This window comes from Truncatella angustata (genome assembly GCF_020726525.1).
Source record: "Truncatella angustata strain MPI-SDFR-AT-0073 chromosome Unknown BKA67scaffold_1, whole genome shotgun sequence".
NCBI classification, from domain to species: domain Eukaryota; kingdom Fungi; phylum Ascomycota; class Sordariomycetes; order Amphisphaeriales; family Sporocadaceae; genus Truncatella; species Truncatella angustata.
The window spans coordinates 6,273,913-6,290,292 of NW_025763381.1; the positions used below are offsets into that span (position 1 = coordinate 6,273,913).

Sequence of the window (16,380 nt, forward strand, 5' to 3'; positions counted from 1 at the left end):
CGGTGTCTGTGTAGTATACATCCAACATATGAGCTTCGCAATAGCCCTTTGCTGCGACATCATGAGATATATCTGTGACGTCTTCAATCTATAGCTGCCTCTAGCTCTCCAGCATCTCCACAGAACTCACCCCCCAACTTACAGTGGATACCGAGGTACTCATGCAGGTCATTTGTGCTGCAGTATCGTTTTTCTTGACATTCCCTTTGATATGATCTGAGTTAGTACAAGACGTCAACACTGTCTCCAGATCGTACTGGAGAACATGTCTGGAATGCTATGGCGTGGTTTGTTCCGGCGCAGCTCGGCTGTCCGAATGACGACGAGCTCTAATGTTACCCCTAAACAAAGCTTCTCAACGACTTCCCGGCGACGGATTATGGAGACTACTGGCTTCACAGAAAACCAACTGACTGTCCGTGAAGCCGTTGCAGCGATATGCTCCCAATTTCCTAACACATATTGGCAAGAAAGGGACCAACTAGAACAAGATCCCGAAGAATTTCACGCCGCCCTCGCAAAAGATGGCTGGCTCGGTATTGCATTACCAGAGGAACATGGCGGATCCGGGCTGGGCATATCTGAAGCCACCATGATGATGCAGACGATCACAGAGTCCGGAGCCGGCATGGCGGGCGCCCAAAGCATACACGCGAACGTTTATGCGACGCAGCCACTGGCCAAATTTGGTAATAAGGAGCAGCTTGAGAGCACGATCCCGAACATTATCTCTGGGAAGTGGCGGACATGCTTCGGCGTCACGGAACCTGACACAGGCCTCGACACGTTAAGGTTGAAGACCACAGCGAAGCAGCTGGACGATGGGGGCTACAGCGTCACGGGCCAGAAGATCTGGATCACTTGTGCACAAGTTGCCAGAAAGATGATCTTACTTGCGCGGACGACGCCACTAGAGGAAGCCAAGAAGCCAAGTGAGGGCCTGTCTATGTTTTGTATTGACATAGATAAGGAGTCACCCGGCCTTGACCTACGGAAGATCAAGAAGATGGGCGGTCGCGCGGTGGATGCTAATGAGGTCTTCTTTGACAACTACAAAATCGGCCCAGAGACTCTGATCGGCACGGAAAATCATGGGTTCAAGATCATTCTTCACGGCATGAACGCCGAGCGATGCCTTTTGGCTGGCGAGGCGCTCGGTCTGGGATATGCTGCATTAACAAAAGCAGCCGACTACGCTCGTGAGCGAGTAGTATTCCAGAGACCAATCGGAATGAACCAGGGCATAGCACATCCGCTAGCTGACGCATATATGAAGCTTGAAGCCGCAAAACTGGCGACATATCACGCAGCGCGTCTTTACGATAACAGCAAGACCGACAAGTCTATCAGACAAGATGCAGTCGGGGTTGCTGCAAACAGCGCCAAGTATCTTGCGGCGGAGGCTGCTTTTACGGCATGTGAAAGGGCCGTGATGACGCATGGAGGAATGGGTTATGCAATGGAATATGACGTGGAGAGATATCTGAGGGAGAGTCTCGTACCGCGTATTGCGCCAGTGAGTCGCGAGATGATCATGAACTTCATTAGCGAAAAGGTATTGTGCTTGCCTAGAAGCTATTGAGTGAGAGCGGCTAGCCAGTGCATTGGACAACAACTGGCGCGGGCCAAGTTTCCTAAAGTATATAGGTCAGACTAAAGAGAACAAGCTGAACTACAACTTTGATCTTTCCCCTTGCCCAGACACCTCCAACTCAGCCACCAGTAGCCCTTCAGCGACATCTTCTCCATCCTCGGCCTCCGTGACCCAAGCCACCCGACCATCACTGGGACTTCTGATATCAAGTTCCATTTTCATTTGTTGGATCACTGCAATAACGTCACCTTTCCGCACCTCGTCTCCTTCATCTACGAGGATTTCAACTAGGCGTCCCGGGAAAGGTACTACTACATGCCGTAGATCGGAAGGGTTGCCCTTCCGATGTTTCAAACCTGAGAGAACGGATGAAGACGAGGCCTGGGTACTTGTCAGGGAGAGCTTATATGATTGGGCTTCTGGACTTGAAGGAGATCTATAAGATATCTCGGCTGAAAAGAACGATGGAAACTCGTTACGTAAAACGCGATCGAGTTTGAGGTGATGTGTAGTGGGCTTATCTTCTTCATACACAGAAGTCGAGTTGGGCGTTAGATCGATTTTCCAGCCGTCGCCTTTGCGGAAGAGGACTGCAGAGGATGACAATCCACTCAGTTGTGCACCATCGCTAATCGGCGATGAAGCATCATTACTGGATATAAAGCCAGTGGATGACATGATTTGACGTCCGGTCTTCAGCAGTCTTGGCATCTCTGCCTCAAGCCACTCAATGTCGCATTCTCCATTCTCGAAGGCTGAGCCTGCAACTATGGCACGCAACACATCAAGGTTCGTTTTCACGCCATGTATCTGTGTGTCCATTAAAGCACGTCGAGCTTTTCTGACGACTGCGTCCCATGTCGTGGCAGTTACGATGATCTTGGCGATCAAAGAGTCGAAGTCACTTGTTACCGTCGTATGTCGGTTATTAATTAGTGCTGTATCGACGCGAACTCCATTGCCAGAAGGAAAATGAAACCCAGATATCTTGCCCATGCTTAATGACCAACCTGCATCAATATTTTCTGCTGTCAACCTCAACTGAATGGCATGTTTCTTAGGTGGAAGCGTATCCGCCGACGGAACTGGATATGGCAAGCCAATCTCCAAGCTTTCAAGTCGCTCTCCTTGAGAAACACGAAGTTGTGCTTGCACTATATCCACATCTGCAATGATCTCCGTGACTGTGTGCTCGACTTGTAAACGCGGATTGATTTCCAAGAAGAAGAACTTGCCTGTCGTTGGGTTGGCTAGGAATTCGAAAGTTCCTAGTGAGAAATACCTCGTTCTTTCGGCCATTCGTAAAGCTGAGTCAATCACACGATTGATGAGCCTCCTATCGGTGATGGTACTGGGAGCGATCTCGACAATTTTTTGGTAGCGGCGCTGTATACTACATTCGCGCTCCCAGAGATGCCTTACAGAACCTGTGCCATCACCAATGATTTGTACTTCGATGTGTCTAAACCCGTCGGTGGCCGCCCTTTCGACGAAAACCTGGTTGGATGGCGACTCAGCTATGGCAAGTCTGGCAAGCCTAGGGAGGTCGTGTGGCTGGCGGACGACTCGTATACCCCGTCCTCCACCGCCATCGACAGCCTTAAGCATGATAGGCGCGCCTCCTATACTATCCATGAAAACTTTTGCGCCGTCTGCATCCACAGGTCCATTTGTAGCTTCAAGCACCGGCACCCCTACGTCCCGCGCCAGCAGCTTGGCGGCCAGCTTATCGCCAGTCCTCTCTAGAATCTCCCATCCAGGCCCAATAACCTGCACACCAGCCTCTTCCCACATACATCGAGAAAACTCGGCGCTCTCGCTCAAGAAGCCGTACCCCGGGTGCACAGCATCGACTTGTTGTTCTTTGGCAATGCGAATAAGGTCTGAAATATTCATGTATGAGGCCGGAGAAGGCAGCTGGACCCGATATGTCGAATTGAATGTGTGGTTCTCATCTGAAGGACTATATAATGTCACAGTATCTATTCCGAGTTCGCGAGCTGCTGACACAATGCGTGTTGCTATTTCGCCACGGTTCGCTACTAGCAGACGAGTGATAGTGCGCGGTGGCGGCCGGCCCTTGGCTGATGTCATGTTCTCGAACTGACTATTTCGTAATGTTGTGTCGAGGTTTTGAGTTTAGGCTCATTGCAAATGCATCAGCAATTGACGATCTCAGCGTGACAAAGACTGGTCTGCTGGATAGTTTCAGTCGACGATATAGTGTTGGACCTCGGCAAGTCGGACCCACCCAACGTTTGCGGGGCCCCGCAACTCACACGTCTAGGATACACATATGGTGTCAAGTTGTTGATACCAACGTTTCGTATCATTTCTTGAGAGCTCTTGGGAGACGTATCTCAAGGTAATCTCCTTTCGCATACAAGCCCTAATATCGCCCTCGAGTTCGGAATAAAAATCAGAAAACAAGATGGCATACGATGAATCTGCGGAAAGCAAATCACCAACATCCAAAGCCAAGGATCGCGTAAACCAAATCACATCTCACGTCTCCGTCTCTTCTCCATCAAAGACCAAGGAAGAAAACGAAGACACCTCGCAAAGAGCAAATAGCTCCCGACGCCGGCGCAGGAAGTCGGCAGAGAATGGCCCTCCAGCCGACTATAGCGATATCCTTTCCCAGATACACACGCTACAATCCATGGCCTCAACGCCTGACCCTTCACGCTCAGGCTACGCGCGCCAGAAGCAGACCGGGAAATTGTGGGTACGGGAGAGGGTAGAACAGATGTTTGATCGCGGGAGTGTAAGAGAGATTGGCAGTGTGAGTGGGACAGTCAGATGGCGGCCAAAGCTGAAGCAAGAAGTGAGCGGCAACGAGGACACAACCGTGGGCGACAAACCGGCAGAAGAAGAACCGGATTCATTCGTACCCAGCAACAACGTGCAAGGCTTGGCTCTGGTGGGTGGTAGGAAAGTTTGTTTCACAGCGGACGATTATTCATTACGGGCTGGTCATGCCGATGGAGCATTGTGGGAGAAAACAGTGGGTGCTAATATTCCATGGGTCAACTTCTGCTGCTTGGTATACTAACTTTGAAGCAGATGTATTTGGAGAAGCTCTGCCTCCACCTCCGCCTTCCAATAGTGAAGTTGGTAGATGGGTCGTCAGGTGGTGGATCTGTGACTAGCATTAGGACCATGGGCTATTCCTATGTCCCACCTCTTAATTCCTTCGATGTCGTTGTTGCCCAGCTCAATGCAGGTATCCCAAACCTAGGAGCCGTCCTTGGCCCGGCCATTGGACTCGGAGCGGCCCGCGTGGTATCCTGCCACTTCTCTGTGATGGCTGGAGACATCGGCTCCCTGTTCAATGCTGGGCCCAAGGTCGTGGCAGGTGCGACATTCGAAGAAGGTCTCAGTCTTCAAGACCTAGGTGGCCCTGATATGCATGTCCGCAACGGAACAATAGACAATTATGCAGCCAATGAGCAGGACGCGTTTAGGCAGTTAAGAACAGTTCTGTCATACCTCCCGAATAGCGGAGCATCTATGCCGCCCGTCCTGAAGACGGAAGATCCAAGCTCGAGGACGGATGAGATACTTAGAAGTGCAATCCCGAGGCGAAAGGAGCGAATGTACTGCCCACGAAAGATAATCAACACGATCGTGGACAAGTCTTCGTTCTTCGAAATAGGGCCTTTATGGGGTTCCACAGCCATTGTCGGACTAGCACGCCTCAGAGGTCAACCAGTAGGTGTTATTGCGAACAACTGCGAGGTGAACGCGGGTGCGCTGGATGCAGCAGGCTCACAGAAAATCACCAAACACTTGAAATTTTGCGATATCTTCAACTTGCCTGTCGTACAGTTTGTTGATATCCCAGGGTATGCTATTGGCACAACAGCCGAGAGGACGGCCACTATGAGACACGGTGTTGCCCTTGTAGCTGCCTACTATAGTACGACAATGCCAATCTTCAATGTTATTCTCCGCAAAGTCTACGGAGTGGCGGGTGCAGCGATGATGGATTGCCGTGATCCCAGGATGAGGGTAGCGTGGCCGAGCGGCGATTGGGGATCCTTGCCTCTTGACGGTGGAATAGAGGTGGGCCACAGTGCAGATTTGAAGCGTGCCTACCAGGAAGGGTACAGAGAAGGTGGCAACGAGGAGGGTAAAGAGCGGATGAAAGCACATTACGACGAGCTTGAACGTGATTACAGGCGCTTGATGAATCCAGTACGAACTGCAAATGCCTTCGGGATCGAGGAGATCATCGATCCAGCGACTACTCGACCTTTACTTTGCCAATGGGCTAACCATGTCTACGAAGAATTATTACCAATCAGGATAAGGGATAGGGATACGGGAAAGATATGTCCGAAGTTCTCCTGAGTACCAGACTTGGAGTTCAAGTGTTAATAACAGTAAGATAATACCTAGTCATGAGCTGCGGGCTGCGCCAGAGCTGGTGCTGGCGCAGAGCACATGGCTTTGCAAGTCGGAGGAGAGTCGTTCTAGCCAGTCATGGCTACTCCAGGGACAGCCGCTTGAGTATAAGGCGAAAGATATAACACCGATATTAGGTTGCAAGCAGATGGCTGGCTCTGAATACAACTTGGTGCTTTGGTAGAGGGTGCTCAGAATACTAGACTAGTATGCTCCTGGCAGAGGCCACTAAGAGAACCCGAGTCCCCTTGAACCGCGGAGAGCTTGAACTGTATAGACCGGACGTGGAGGCTGCACGGTCATTCCAATTTAGATATGATTTCGGAGAATAATGCGCACTCGTTTGCGCCATCCCGCTGGAAAGATAGCTGGGGTTGTGGCCCGCAGCAGAAAGGGCCAAAATACTTGGATCAGAGTTCACCCTGCTCAGGGGCAGCTTTGGCCGAGATTGAATAGCGTCGGTCAAGTTAGTCCTGGTAAAATGGCAGTCGAACGAAGTGATATGAACTAAGGTTAGGTGGTACTTGGAGGTTGACGTTTTTCGATACCTATCGTATGGTCTAGTCTAGACTAAGGTTAGAGTAAGTTATGTAACCTAACCTAAGGTTAGTGACCTTGACCAGGTAATCACTGGCAGTGGGCAGGTTGGTTGACCGGATACACACTCGCTGCAATCAACGCACCACTGGACACTGTATGTGGCAAGTGGTTTACAGGGGATGATGGCAACATCAGTGGACCTTTTCCTTCTTTTTTAGTGTTACCAACCCCTGCATTACTTGGTGCAAGTTGACAACGACCTTGGGATGATCCACCCATCCATCCCAACAGCCCAGAACTGCTTAACTTAAATGGCTTTTACGTCAGAAGTCAAGCTAGAATCCTGTACTGAGGTCCGTTAAGGACACCCAAGCTACAGTTTTGGCACAATACCCGTCGTTCACAAATACTCGCAATCTTGATTTTTGATCAACTGCCTCAACACATGGCAGATGCAAGGCGGCGACGGTCAAGATGTTGTTCCTGAGGCACTGCGCCCCACTCATCTATCTGTTGGGCACCGCTCAAGGTCAAGGACAAAGCCAAGGTTCCAGCTCAACCCCGACTCCCGCAGGCGATGCGACAAAGACGAAGACAGCAACACCCACGGCCCAGCCAACCTGCGAATCGAGAACCATAAACTATATCACACATACCTTACCACAACAATGCCTGACCGTGTCCATTTCCCCCGCCACGGCTTCGGCGTCAACAACAACTTCTGCCTCAGAAACAAGTGTCGCTGTGTCCCAAACCGCTTCGAGTATTGGCGGTGACACAGCGAGTGGTGTCCAGGGCCACGACCCCGACAGCGACGAAAATGACCTGAGCACGGGAGCTTTCATGTCATTTGAAGAATGGAAGGAAATGATGCTCGAAAAGTCCGGCCAGGAGAACCTCGAGGACCGTCCGCGCAAATCTCATGACGGACGTGGCCAGGCCCCTGGAGATGACTACGGAACCATGGGCGAAGAAGGAGAGATCTCTTTGGACTTTGGTGCCTACTCGGACAAGATCTCTGAAATAACCTCTGCTGGCAAACCAGCCCAGAAGGACAAGAAAGAAAAGACCGATGAATTGTCAGCGGTGGAGAAGGTATCATACGACGAGGGGCTGGGGCATGTATATCGCAGCAAAGATGCTGGCAAGACATGCAAGGAAAGATTTAACTATGCTTCGTTCGACGCAGGGGCGACAGTACTCAAGACCAACCCCGGCACCAAAAATTCCAAGGCTATTCTTGTCGAAAATAAGGACTCATACATGCTCATGGAGTGCAGAACTCAGAACAAGTTTTTTATTGTAGAGCTCAGCGACGATGTTCTAGTAGACACCGTGGTTCTGGCCAACTTTGAGTTCTTCTCAAGCATGGTCCGCCAGTTTCGAGTCAGTGTCAGCGATCGATATCCAGCCAAGCTAGACAAGTGGAAAGTGCTGGGTGAGTACGCTGCGCGGAACTCTAGGGATGTCCAGCCCTTTCTGATCGAACACCCTCAGATCTGGGCGCGCTACATTCGTATCGAGATCCTAAATCACTACGGCAAGGAGTTCTATTGTCCCTTGTCTCTGCTGCGGGTTCACGGAACGCGTATGCTCGATTCCTGGAAGGAAGCCGATCCCAGTGACCTTGAAGCCGAACTTGAAGGAGAGGAGGAGACAATAGCTATCGAAGAAGCTCCTGAAATATTAGAACCAGCCGAACCTGTCGAGGTTGTAGTGGAAGAAACTGTGGTCGAGGAGCCGGCTCGAGCAGAGAATCAGAACGTTGAACTGCTCCAGAGTAACTTTGAACCTTTCTGGGACCACTCTTATTTCCAGCACAGATTCCCGACCTATGCGGTCTGTAGATTGGACGAAGCACCTACCCAATCTTCACAACATACTTCAGAGACCGAAGGTCATGACCACACCACTACTTCTGTTGAACCCAGAGGTACGGTAACTGCCAAGGAGAATAAACCTGCCTCTGTTGTTTCATCTCAGCAGTCTGGGAACACGTCAGCTTCAGCCAATTCGGCCACGTCTGCTCCTAGTAAAGAACAGTCGGGCGGTTCGAATACTGGCAATAGAATATCCGAGACGACTACGACCTACGTTCAGTCGCAATATTCCGCGCCAGGTGGCGCGCATACATCATCTAGTAAGCCGACAACTACATCTATACCAATAAAGGCTTCGTCTCCTACTCCTTCAACACCTAGAAGCAAGACGGCGGCTGCTACATCTCTCAAGCCCCCCTCATCCAAACCTGCTAGTCCCAAAGCGTCCGGCGGCACCACATCTCGAGGCAAAACCATGACAGCAACCTCCTCGTCCGTTTCGGCTTCACCTACGGTGCAGGACTCATTCTTCAAGCAACTAACTAAGCGACTGCAAAACCTCGAGTCGAATACCACCCTTTCGATGCAATATATCGAATCGCAGTCCAAGTTCTTACAGGAGGCGCTTGCTAAGCTCGAGCGTCGTCATGCAGCAAAGGTTGACCTGTTTCTCGACTCGCTCAATAAGACGGTGATGACCGAGCTTCGCGAATTCCGCTCGCAATATGACCAGATATGGCAAAGTACAGTCATCGCCCTCGAATCGCAACGTGAAAAATTTGAACACGACAACCTTGCGCTGTCGACCCGCGTTGGGCTCCTGGCCGACGAAGTGGTATTTCAAAAGCGAATGGCTATAGTCCAGAGCGTCCTACTTCTTGGCTGTCTTGTGTTAGTGGTTTTTGGTCGTGGACTTGGCACTGCTGGCTTAGAACTCTATTACCCATCTCAAATCCAAGGCTCATTCAGCAGACTCGCTAGCCCGCTCTATCCCTCGACGCCCAAGGGAGTACGTCGAGAGTCAGCTCAGCGCAGACCAAGTACCATGCGTGGAGCTATCGAGGACTCAACCGGTGCAACACCGAACAGAGGGCTCGTAAGCGACAGCGATATGAACGAGACGCCGCCTCGTCCGCCACCGGTAGTGCGCACCCCAACCCCCGAGCCCCTGGTGAGGCCCAAAGGTCAGCGCCACCTTTCGCTGCCGGAGAACCGACAACCGCTTTCCAGGACAGTCTCGGAGCACACAGGCATGGAGTTCTATCAGCCCCCTACGCCTGCCAGCATCGACGCTGACGCCGGGTATGACTCTGAACCACCTCACCTACCCTCGTCCCCGAGAGTTGATTATTTCTCTGTCAAGACGAATGGTGACTTCACAGATCACGGAGACAGTACACCTGCAGAAACAACTTTAGAACATTTCGACAAAACGGTACGGCTGCCAAGGCCGGCCCCTGAAGCAGATGACCAGGCCGAAGAAGATGCCCAGATGATACCCAGGGCGGGTCTCCCGCGAGTACCAACATCTGCTGCGGCGAGCGTGAAGCCGCTGCCTGCTTTGCCCGAGCATTCGGATCAGAGCGACTGAAGCGACTGATACGACACAATCAAGGATTGTATACTATACTATACCACACTAGGGCAGGGCCCTTTGGAATTAGCATTGCATAGCGAATGATCATAGCGTGATGAAGTAATGACTAATGAATACATACCCATGTTCGATGCCCCTGACCCCCGTTGTGAAGTGATAATGGTGTGGCCTGTTGCTACGCATGATCATATAGCAAAACTACCCAGACTTGCACTCTGCTATCATGCTATTTGTAACACGTTGTGTGCTTCGCAAGTCTTTTTCGCGCAAATATTGGTCGTAACATCGGATCGCCCGACCAGGATCCAGCATATTTGCTGTCCCGTTGGGAGGTTGGCGAATAAAGATGGAATAGTTTGGTTCATTATTAATGACGGGACAAGGGAAGAACGTTTCCCTTGGCCCGGCTGGGTAATTCAACAACTTCTTTTCTAGGTCATGATAGATCTTGGAGAACCAAGCAGAGTTTGAATAGGTGTTCGAACCCAACACAAAGCTCAGCCGGTAATCTGGTGATATCAGAACCGAATGCTACCTTTTTCTATCCTCTCGTCAGCACCTTACTAACATCAATGTTAGGTATTATCACGAATTCTGCTATCCAAACTAGGCCCTGATACATTCAACGAAAGGTTTTGCACACAAGTCGTTCAGGGGAAGCGGATCGCAGTTGTCTCTATCTAGACGCTATGAGCTCAGGCGCAACCCAAAAGAACACTATCCTTTGGCCCACTCCAGCAATACAATCTGTGCAGCCATTGTGTGATCTTCATCCCAGTTTTCACCAACTTTCAACCAGACTCCAACGAACCGGCAAGGCATGACGACCGTCCCGGTGAGCCTCGCTATTGAGAGCGAGGCCTTTTGAGCGAAACAAAGATTGATTTACTGATGCTTCCAAATATGGCAGGTCGGGTATAAGTTTATTTATCTCGTGTGAGAGAGAGACAAATACATCCAAGCCTTTTCAAGCTTGAAGCGAGTTTCGCCAAGCTTACAGACCGTCATACCGAGCTAACAGACTGTCTCAGAGGCTTGAGTTGCTAAGGTCGGAGTTCGGGACTTTTCTGTGTCCCCTTCCAGGGGAATGAGTAAGCATTTCTTGTTTAAGACGAGAGATTATTGCAATTGTTCGTGCAGTGTCCGCATTAAGAAATGAATCATAGAAGGGAGGGGAAAAAATGAAATTTGCTGTAGCTTTGATTTGTCCCAGTCCCTCAAATATCAAGGCTTGGTGTTTGTCGAGGAGATGGCCTATTCAAATCTTCAGAAGCAATTTTTCAAGTGTTGCTGTGTCTGGGCAGAGTCTGTCGAAGAAGTTGTTGGTGTCAAACAAGCGCCCATATTCTAAAGATCAAAGAGAAACGTAGTCAATGTACCAAAACATTTGGAAATGATGTCAATACTCATGGACCGATAATGGTGATGAGAACCATAAGGAAGAGCGTCAATGAGTGCTTGCCGCTTTCATGGTTGAGCGTTTTAGGCGGAGGCCTGAGTGCTCTACTTTGATTGCCAAGTTATGATATTGGAGAATTGCTACTGAAGATTAGTTACATCTGGAACTGTTGATGGAGAGTTTAAAATTACTGACTGGAATCAAATCCGCCAAAGGGTGCTGTGAGTTTGGGGGGGGGGGGGGGGGCATCAGGGGGACCAAAATCACTCTCTCATATTGATGAGGAGTATGAAACTGTGAGGCAGGGATTGCGATTTGTCTGTCGGTCTCTTATCGTCCGGGCACATATCGTTTGAGTTGCCAGCAAGCGAATTTGGCGACGAATGAGGGCATTGGCAGAGATTTGCGCCAATATTACCGCGATCAGTTAGCTAACCATCCTGGTGATGTATCGGTACCCTCATAACAAACTGTCCATGATAGGAATTGCGTAAGAACATGGTGAAATTGAATGGGCAATCGATTGGGCTCACATAAGGGTTACCACATAGGCAAACATGCGTAAGACTCTTGTGAAATATGAGAGCGCACCCATTCTGGATTACTGCCATCAGCGGGCAATTTAGCATCCTCCATTCGTTGTGGGTGTTTAAAGTGTCAGTTGCGTCAGGAAAAAATTTCTCAACCTATGATTTACACTCTACACATAACGTATTGTCTTTCCCCATGAGGTCGGTGCCTCCTCAGAGTTCGTTAGTGACTCGCAGTATCGATGAAGTGCCACATGGCAACTGTGACGCACCAATGCTCAGAAAGTACTTGATACTATATGGAGCATGATTTATAGTAGAATGAGAGGTGGTTTGTCAATTTTGTGACAAGCTGTGGTTATGTCCTTGATGAAGGCGTAAAGAGGGTTGTCAGGGGCTGCTCTGACCGGGTTCCAATGCGCTCTGGATATCAACGAAAGAGCTCGTGTGCTCAACCGTCCATTTTATAGTTGTTATTATTTTTTCTACATGAGAGTTGCTGTATCATTGCAAGTCAGATTACGATTCTTTCATAGTCCAGGATATCAGGACACTCACTTTTTTGCCTGACCATTGTCAAGCTACGCATAAACATCTCATCGAAATCCCCTTCAGAAATGTTTTAACTGACCACTTTGCCTGGTTTATGGTAGAACGTCTCTGGGATCTTATAGATGAGGTTCCCGTAGACAATTCGTCTCAGATCAATCGGAAGAAGTTTCGCAAAACTGAAAGATGTTTTCTGCGCTGACAGTAACGAAAATGAAATTGTCGATGAAGTTGATGTTCCGTAAAACATCGAATATCTGTCATTAAATATTTGTCAGCCTTGGTGTATGATCATACAGCAGGACTCCCTTACAGAGAAATCGTAGGTGAATTGTGTCACCGATTTCGTGATAATGAAAACGGACGAAACAGTCTGTACGTCAAATACACCGATGTTGGTCCAAAAAATGCCCAAAAGCGAAGAAATGCGCCGCACATTTTTTTTTTTAGTTGTCAAAAAGAGCCGAAGACGCCTGGAGTTCTGTGATAAGGTACTTATCCGCAATGCAAAGAGGTGGCTGCACTCAATCGATGCCAGGCATGAGTCACACCTTATTGAATCAGCTTTGTGAGTTAGTCGACCTGTGAAGACTGAAGCTGATCCACACGGATCATCTCCTACTGAGGAGAATAAGAATGTTGCGTATGGAAGGTTGGGTAGTCGAACTCTTCCATGGCCGCGAGGCGCGTGCCTCGATCGAACTGGGAACGGCGGCGTCGTTGCTCATCTCGGTAGTGTTGACCAGCATTAGGTGTAAAAAGGCCTACCATGGAGAGGTCAATAAAAACAGAGGATCCAGGGTTGATGTTGACTTACCAACGTGTTCCGCGTTCTCGCAGCTTCGCTTCATCTTTGATTGATTATCGGGCACAGGAAATTCCTCCTCGTGGCCAGCGACCTCGGGTCTTGGTCCGTTGATAGTATAGTAAAGCTAAACTATGTTAAATTGAAGTCACTCAAGAAAACCGTCGTTGGCGACAAACCTTCGGGCGATAATGCGGAGCCTCCAGCATAACGGAGCTGTTCCTAAACTTCTGGACCAAGCAGTCCTTTCCTTGAATGGCTACAACAATTAGTTTGCGACAAAAACTTCTTTGCAACGATAATTGACATACTAGCATATGAAATCTCGGCCACTTTGTCGCTCTTGAAGCAGTTCCATCGCTGGTTGCCTCGCTTGTTGACGAACTGGAAGCGGTTAGTCACATAACAAGAAACAGGTCAACTTCTCCTCACATCGATAATGTCCAGGGGGTCAACAAAGTTGATGAACGCGTATCCGACACTAAAAGTAATGAGTAGAAGTCCATGAGAAAATTTCCAGAGGCTAATGACTTACTTGCAGTCGTTTGCAAAATCTATTCTGAGGTACATAAAGTCATATTTTCCCCAGCTAGACTCGTCCACAATCCTCTTTAGCATGGCTTGATCAACCTTGTTCGGTATGTTGCGAAGCATGATCTTCCGAAAGTTAGATAAAAAATAATGCGTATCGTAAAATCATCTTCTAAGATTATACTCACTGTAGTACGGACATCGATACCTTCGCGGATTCTATCGACATCGACATGGTTGTGCTGCCCGCTGACATTGTGGTGCTGATAAGGCGATCGTTGCACACGGATTGCATTAGAACGGCGGCTGTCTCCTCGTGGATAGTTGAATTGACGAGGGGTCATAAAGTCGGAACTTATCATTGTAGGTTGCTGAGAATACATGGATCCAACCCAAGAATAGTTTCCAGCAGGGAACATGTTGGGGACACGAGGTGAAACAGGATCAATTATGTAAGGCGGACTGAGAGGCATCCCGTGATACACAAGAGGCATCATACCATATGGATGCGGCATCGAGTATTCTGATGCAGTAGTCGAACGTGTTGGTGTATTAACAAAACCAGTAGCCACAGACGAAATTGAAGAGGGAGCTCGATTTGCAATAGACATGCGCTGGAAATCGCCGACAATATCCACTGAGCTGGTCGGGGTTCGCATAGGGCTGGTGAGTCGTTCGTGTGACAGAGACGCCATAGTGGGAATATCTGGACGATGCAAGGTCATGCAAATCTGGAGTCCCTGAGGGATGTCAATACTAATAGGTATGTTATTTAGGTGTTCCACTTACATCGACTACTTTACCTTGCAGCTCCGCCACGGCCCGCAGCGAGACATCATTGTCACAGTACTCAACAACTGCGGACAAGACACTGCCTTCGACACCCTCAGTATTTTCTTTGAAAGCAAAGAGATCACCCTGCTCCACAAGCAGCTCTTGCAAATATGTGACGAGCTGGACTCGGTCAAGGTGCTGCAGAGAAGGCGGGGCGAAGATTGCCATGGCTAGTTGGCCCTCATGCGCTGTAATCAAGCCCGAAGTGGGATCGACGACCTAATGCACAGAATTAGCGAATATATCAGCCTATCAAACAACAACGGCTTACTTGTGAGAATTCTCGTGGGTGAATATAATTGATGACCCAGTTTCGGTTACCGAGTTGGACATTCTCAATAAACAAGCATGCGTCTCGGATGTTTATAAAACGGACGTAAACTTTGTTGCCATGAGCCTGGAATTGTTTGCTACCTTTGAAGTGGAAGTTATGATGGCCTAGCGTCTACATAGAATAAGCTCCATACATACAAGACAATGCAATCGAGAAGTTCTTACTAAGACATATTGTTCAACATCAGACAGTTGAACATGGCCACCTTGCGATGTGGGTGCGACCATGAGGCACCGAGAAATACCGAGATCAGTGCTTAGCTCCGCATGAGCAAAGAGTTCGATAGTTCGCTTCTCTGCTGCAGGCTCTGTTGACCTGTCTACAACTAAGACGTCGCCTTGTGTACCGAGATATTTCATCTCTGGCTCGCTGCCTTGCGGATACAAAATAGTCGACGAAGGGGCGAAGCACGAAGCGGTGGGCGAGAGCTTCTGGCCAGCCTTGATGCCAGAACCGCTCAAAATCACAAACGGATCTCCAGGAACGTTAGCATCGCGAGGGTACAAGGGTTCACGACGTGGCAGATTCAATGAGTCGGGCGTTCCAAAGTTGAACCTGATTGGACCTGATTCTCGAACAACGCCTCCGATGGACTGAGGTGCCCTGAGAGATCTGGTAGATCCATCCTCGGGCGAGAAGGCCGTGAGGCGAGTATCAGGAGTGCCCTTAAATGAGTCTGCTACGCCGCTCGAGGAATGAGGGGACGTGGGGTTGAATACCCCGTCACGACTATGCGAATTTGCCATGTCGGTGATGATGTTTGAGTTTTCGATGAACGTCGAGCCAATACTCGCTGTCGTCGGATGTTGTATCGCAAGTCGAGAGGTAATCAACAAAACAACCTAGCGTCCCTGCTCCAGCAACAGGATTTGAGTAGCCTTTCCAGTCCTTGTGACGAGGAAAGTATGTAGAAGGTCGGGAGAAGAACACGCCGTGTCACAAGATTTTATGATTTTGGACTAAATCAGCGGTTCCAAGTGATTGACAACAAGCGGTTGGTATGGGGTATGCAAGGAAGAGAGACAGCGTCCAAGAGACTGGGCTTATTTTCGTGATATGGGATACCACGAAGATACCAGGAGAAGTGAATGTGCTTATTGGCTGGCAGGAACGATTGTTGGGAAACAAAAGTCGAATAGTCTTTTTTCAGGAACGCTCAGGAAGTGAAGATATCCTAAGGCTAGCTGTGTGAGTCTGTCTTTAGGAGTGTTGTCCTTGTTGGATGAATGGATGTCCTCGGGGGCCTACTTAAATGAGAGTTAGAGATAAGCTTTGAACACCATGGCGGAGATATTGGAAGCTTGGAGCACAAGTAAAGTAGGGGGAAAAAATTCACGAGAAGGCACGACTTGGAAGCTATGGTCACCGAACGTGACATGTATAGCTTGGAGCTTGGGGATCTATAGAAAATGAGGCATTGAATATGCATTTTATAGA

At 49.2% G+C, this 16,380-nt stretch overlaps 5 protein-coding genes across 5 annotated transcripts; 3 read left to right on the top strand and 2 right to left on the bottom strand.

The window, feature by feature from the left end:
* Nucleotides 1–265: 265 nt before the first annotated feature.
* BKA67DRAFT_530879 (acyl-CoA dehydrogenase/oxidase) lies at nt 266–1,582 on the top strand (the record flags this gene model as incomplete). Its single annotated transcript, XM_046099303.1, has 1 exon — nt 266–1,582. One exon carries the CDS (start codon nt 266–268, stop codon nt 1,580–1,582), a length of 1,317 nt encoding a protein of 438 aa, XP_045964923.1.
* A 45-nt stretch (nt 1,583–1,627) lies between these two features.
* On the bottom strand, nt 1,628–3,824 carry BKA67DRAFT_65585 (uncharacterized protein). Its single transcript, XM_046106837.1, has one exon. The coding sequence runs from the start codon at nt 3,686–3,688 to the stop codon at nt 1,673–1,675; it is 2,016 nt and encodes a 671-aa protein (XP_045964924.1). The 5' UTR covers nt 3,689–3,824; the 3' UTR covers nt 1,628–1,672.
* Nucleotides 3,825–4,025: 201 nt separating this feature from the next.
* Nucleotides 4,026–5,950, top strand: BKA67DRAFT_590060 (propionyl-CoA carboxylase-like protein; the record flags this gene model as incomplete). Its single annotated transcript, XM_046104548.1, has 2 exons — nt 4,026–4,601; nt 4,661–5,950. 2 exons carry the CDS (start codon nt 4,026–4,028, stop codon nt 5,948–5,950), a joined length of 1,866 nt encoding a protein of 621 aa, XP_045964925.1.
* Nucleotides 5,951–7,018: 1,068 nt separating this feature from the next.
* On the top strand, nt 7,019–9,955 carry BKA67DRAFT_530882 (UNC-like C-terminal-domain-containing protein; the record flags this gene model as incomplete). The annotated part of the gene is made up of 1 exon (XM_046099304.1): nt 7,019–9,955. One exon carries the CDS (start codon nt 7,019–7,021, stop codon nt 9,953–9,955), a length of 2,937 nt encoding a protein of 978 aa, XP_045964926.1.
* Nucleotides 9,956–13,057: 3,102 nt separating this feature from the next.
* On the bottom strand, nt 13,058–15,689 carry BKA67DRAFT_653953 (RNA recognition motif 2-domain-containing protein; the record flags this gene model as incomplete). Its single annotated transcript, XM_046106474.1, has 10 exons — nt 13,058–13,203; nt 13,257–13,371; nt 13,424–13,503; nt 13,556–13,628; nt 13,677–13,725; nt 13,780–13,901; nt 13,964–14,515; nt 14,565–14,828; nt 14,881–15,054; nt 15,108–15,689. 10 exons carry the CDS (start codon nt 15,687–15,689, stop codon nt 13,058–13,060), a joined length of 2,157 nt encoding a protein of 718 aa, XP_045964927.1.
* Nucleotides 15,690–16,380: the final 691 nt, after the last annotated feature.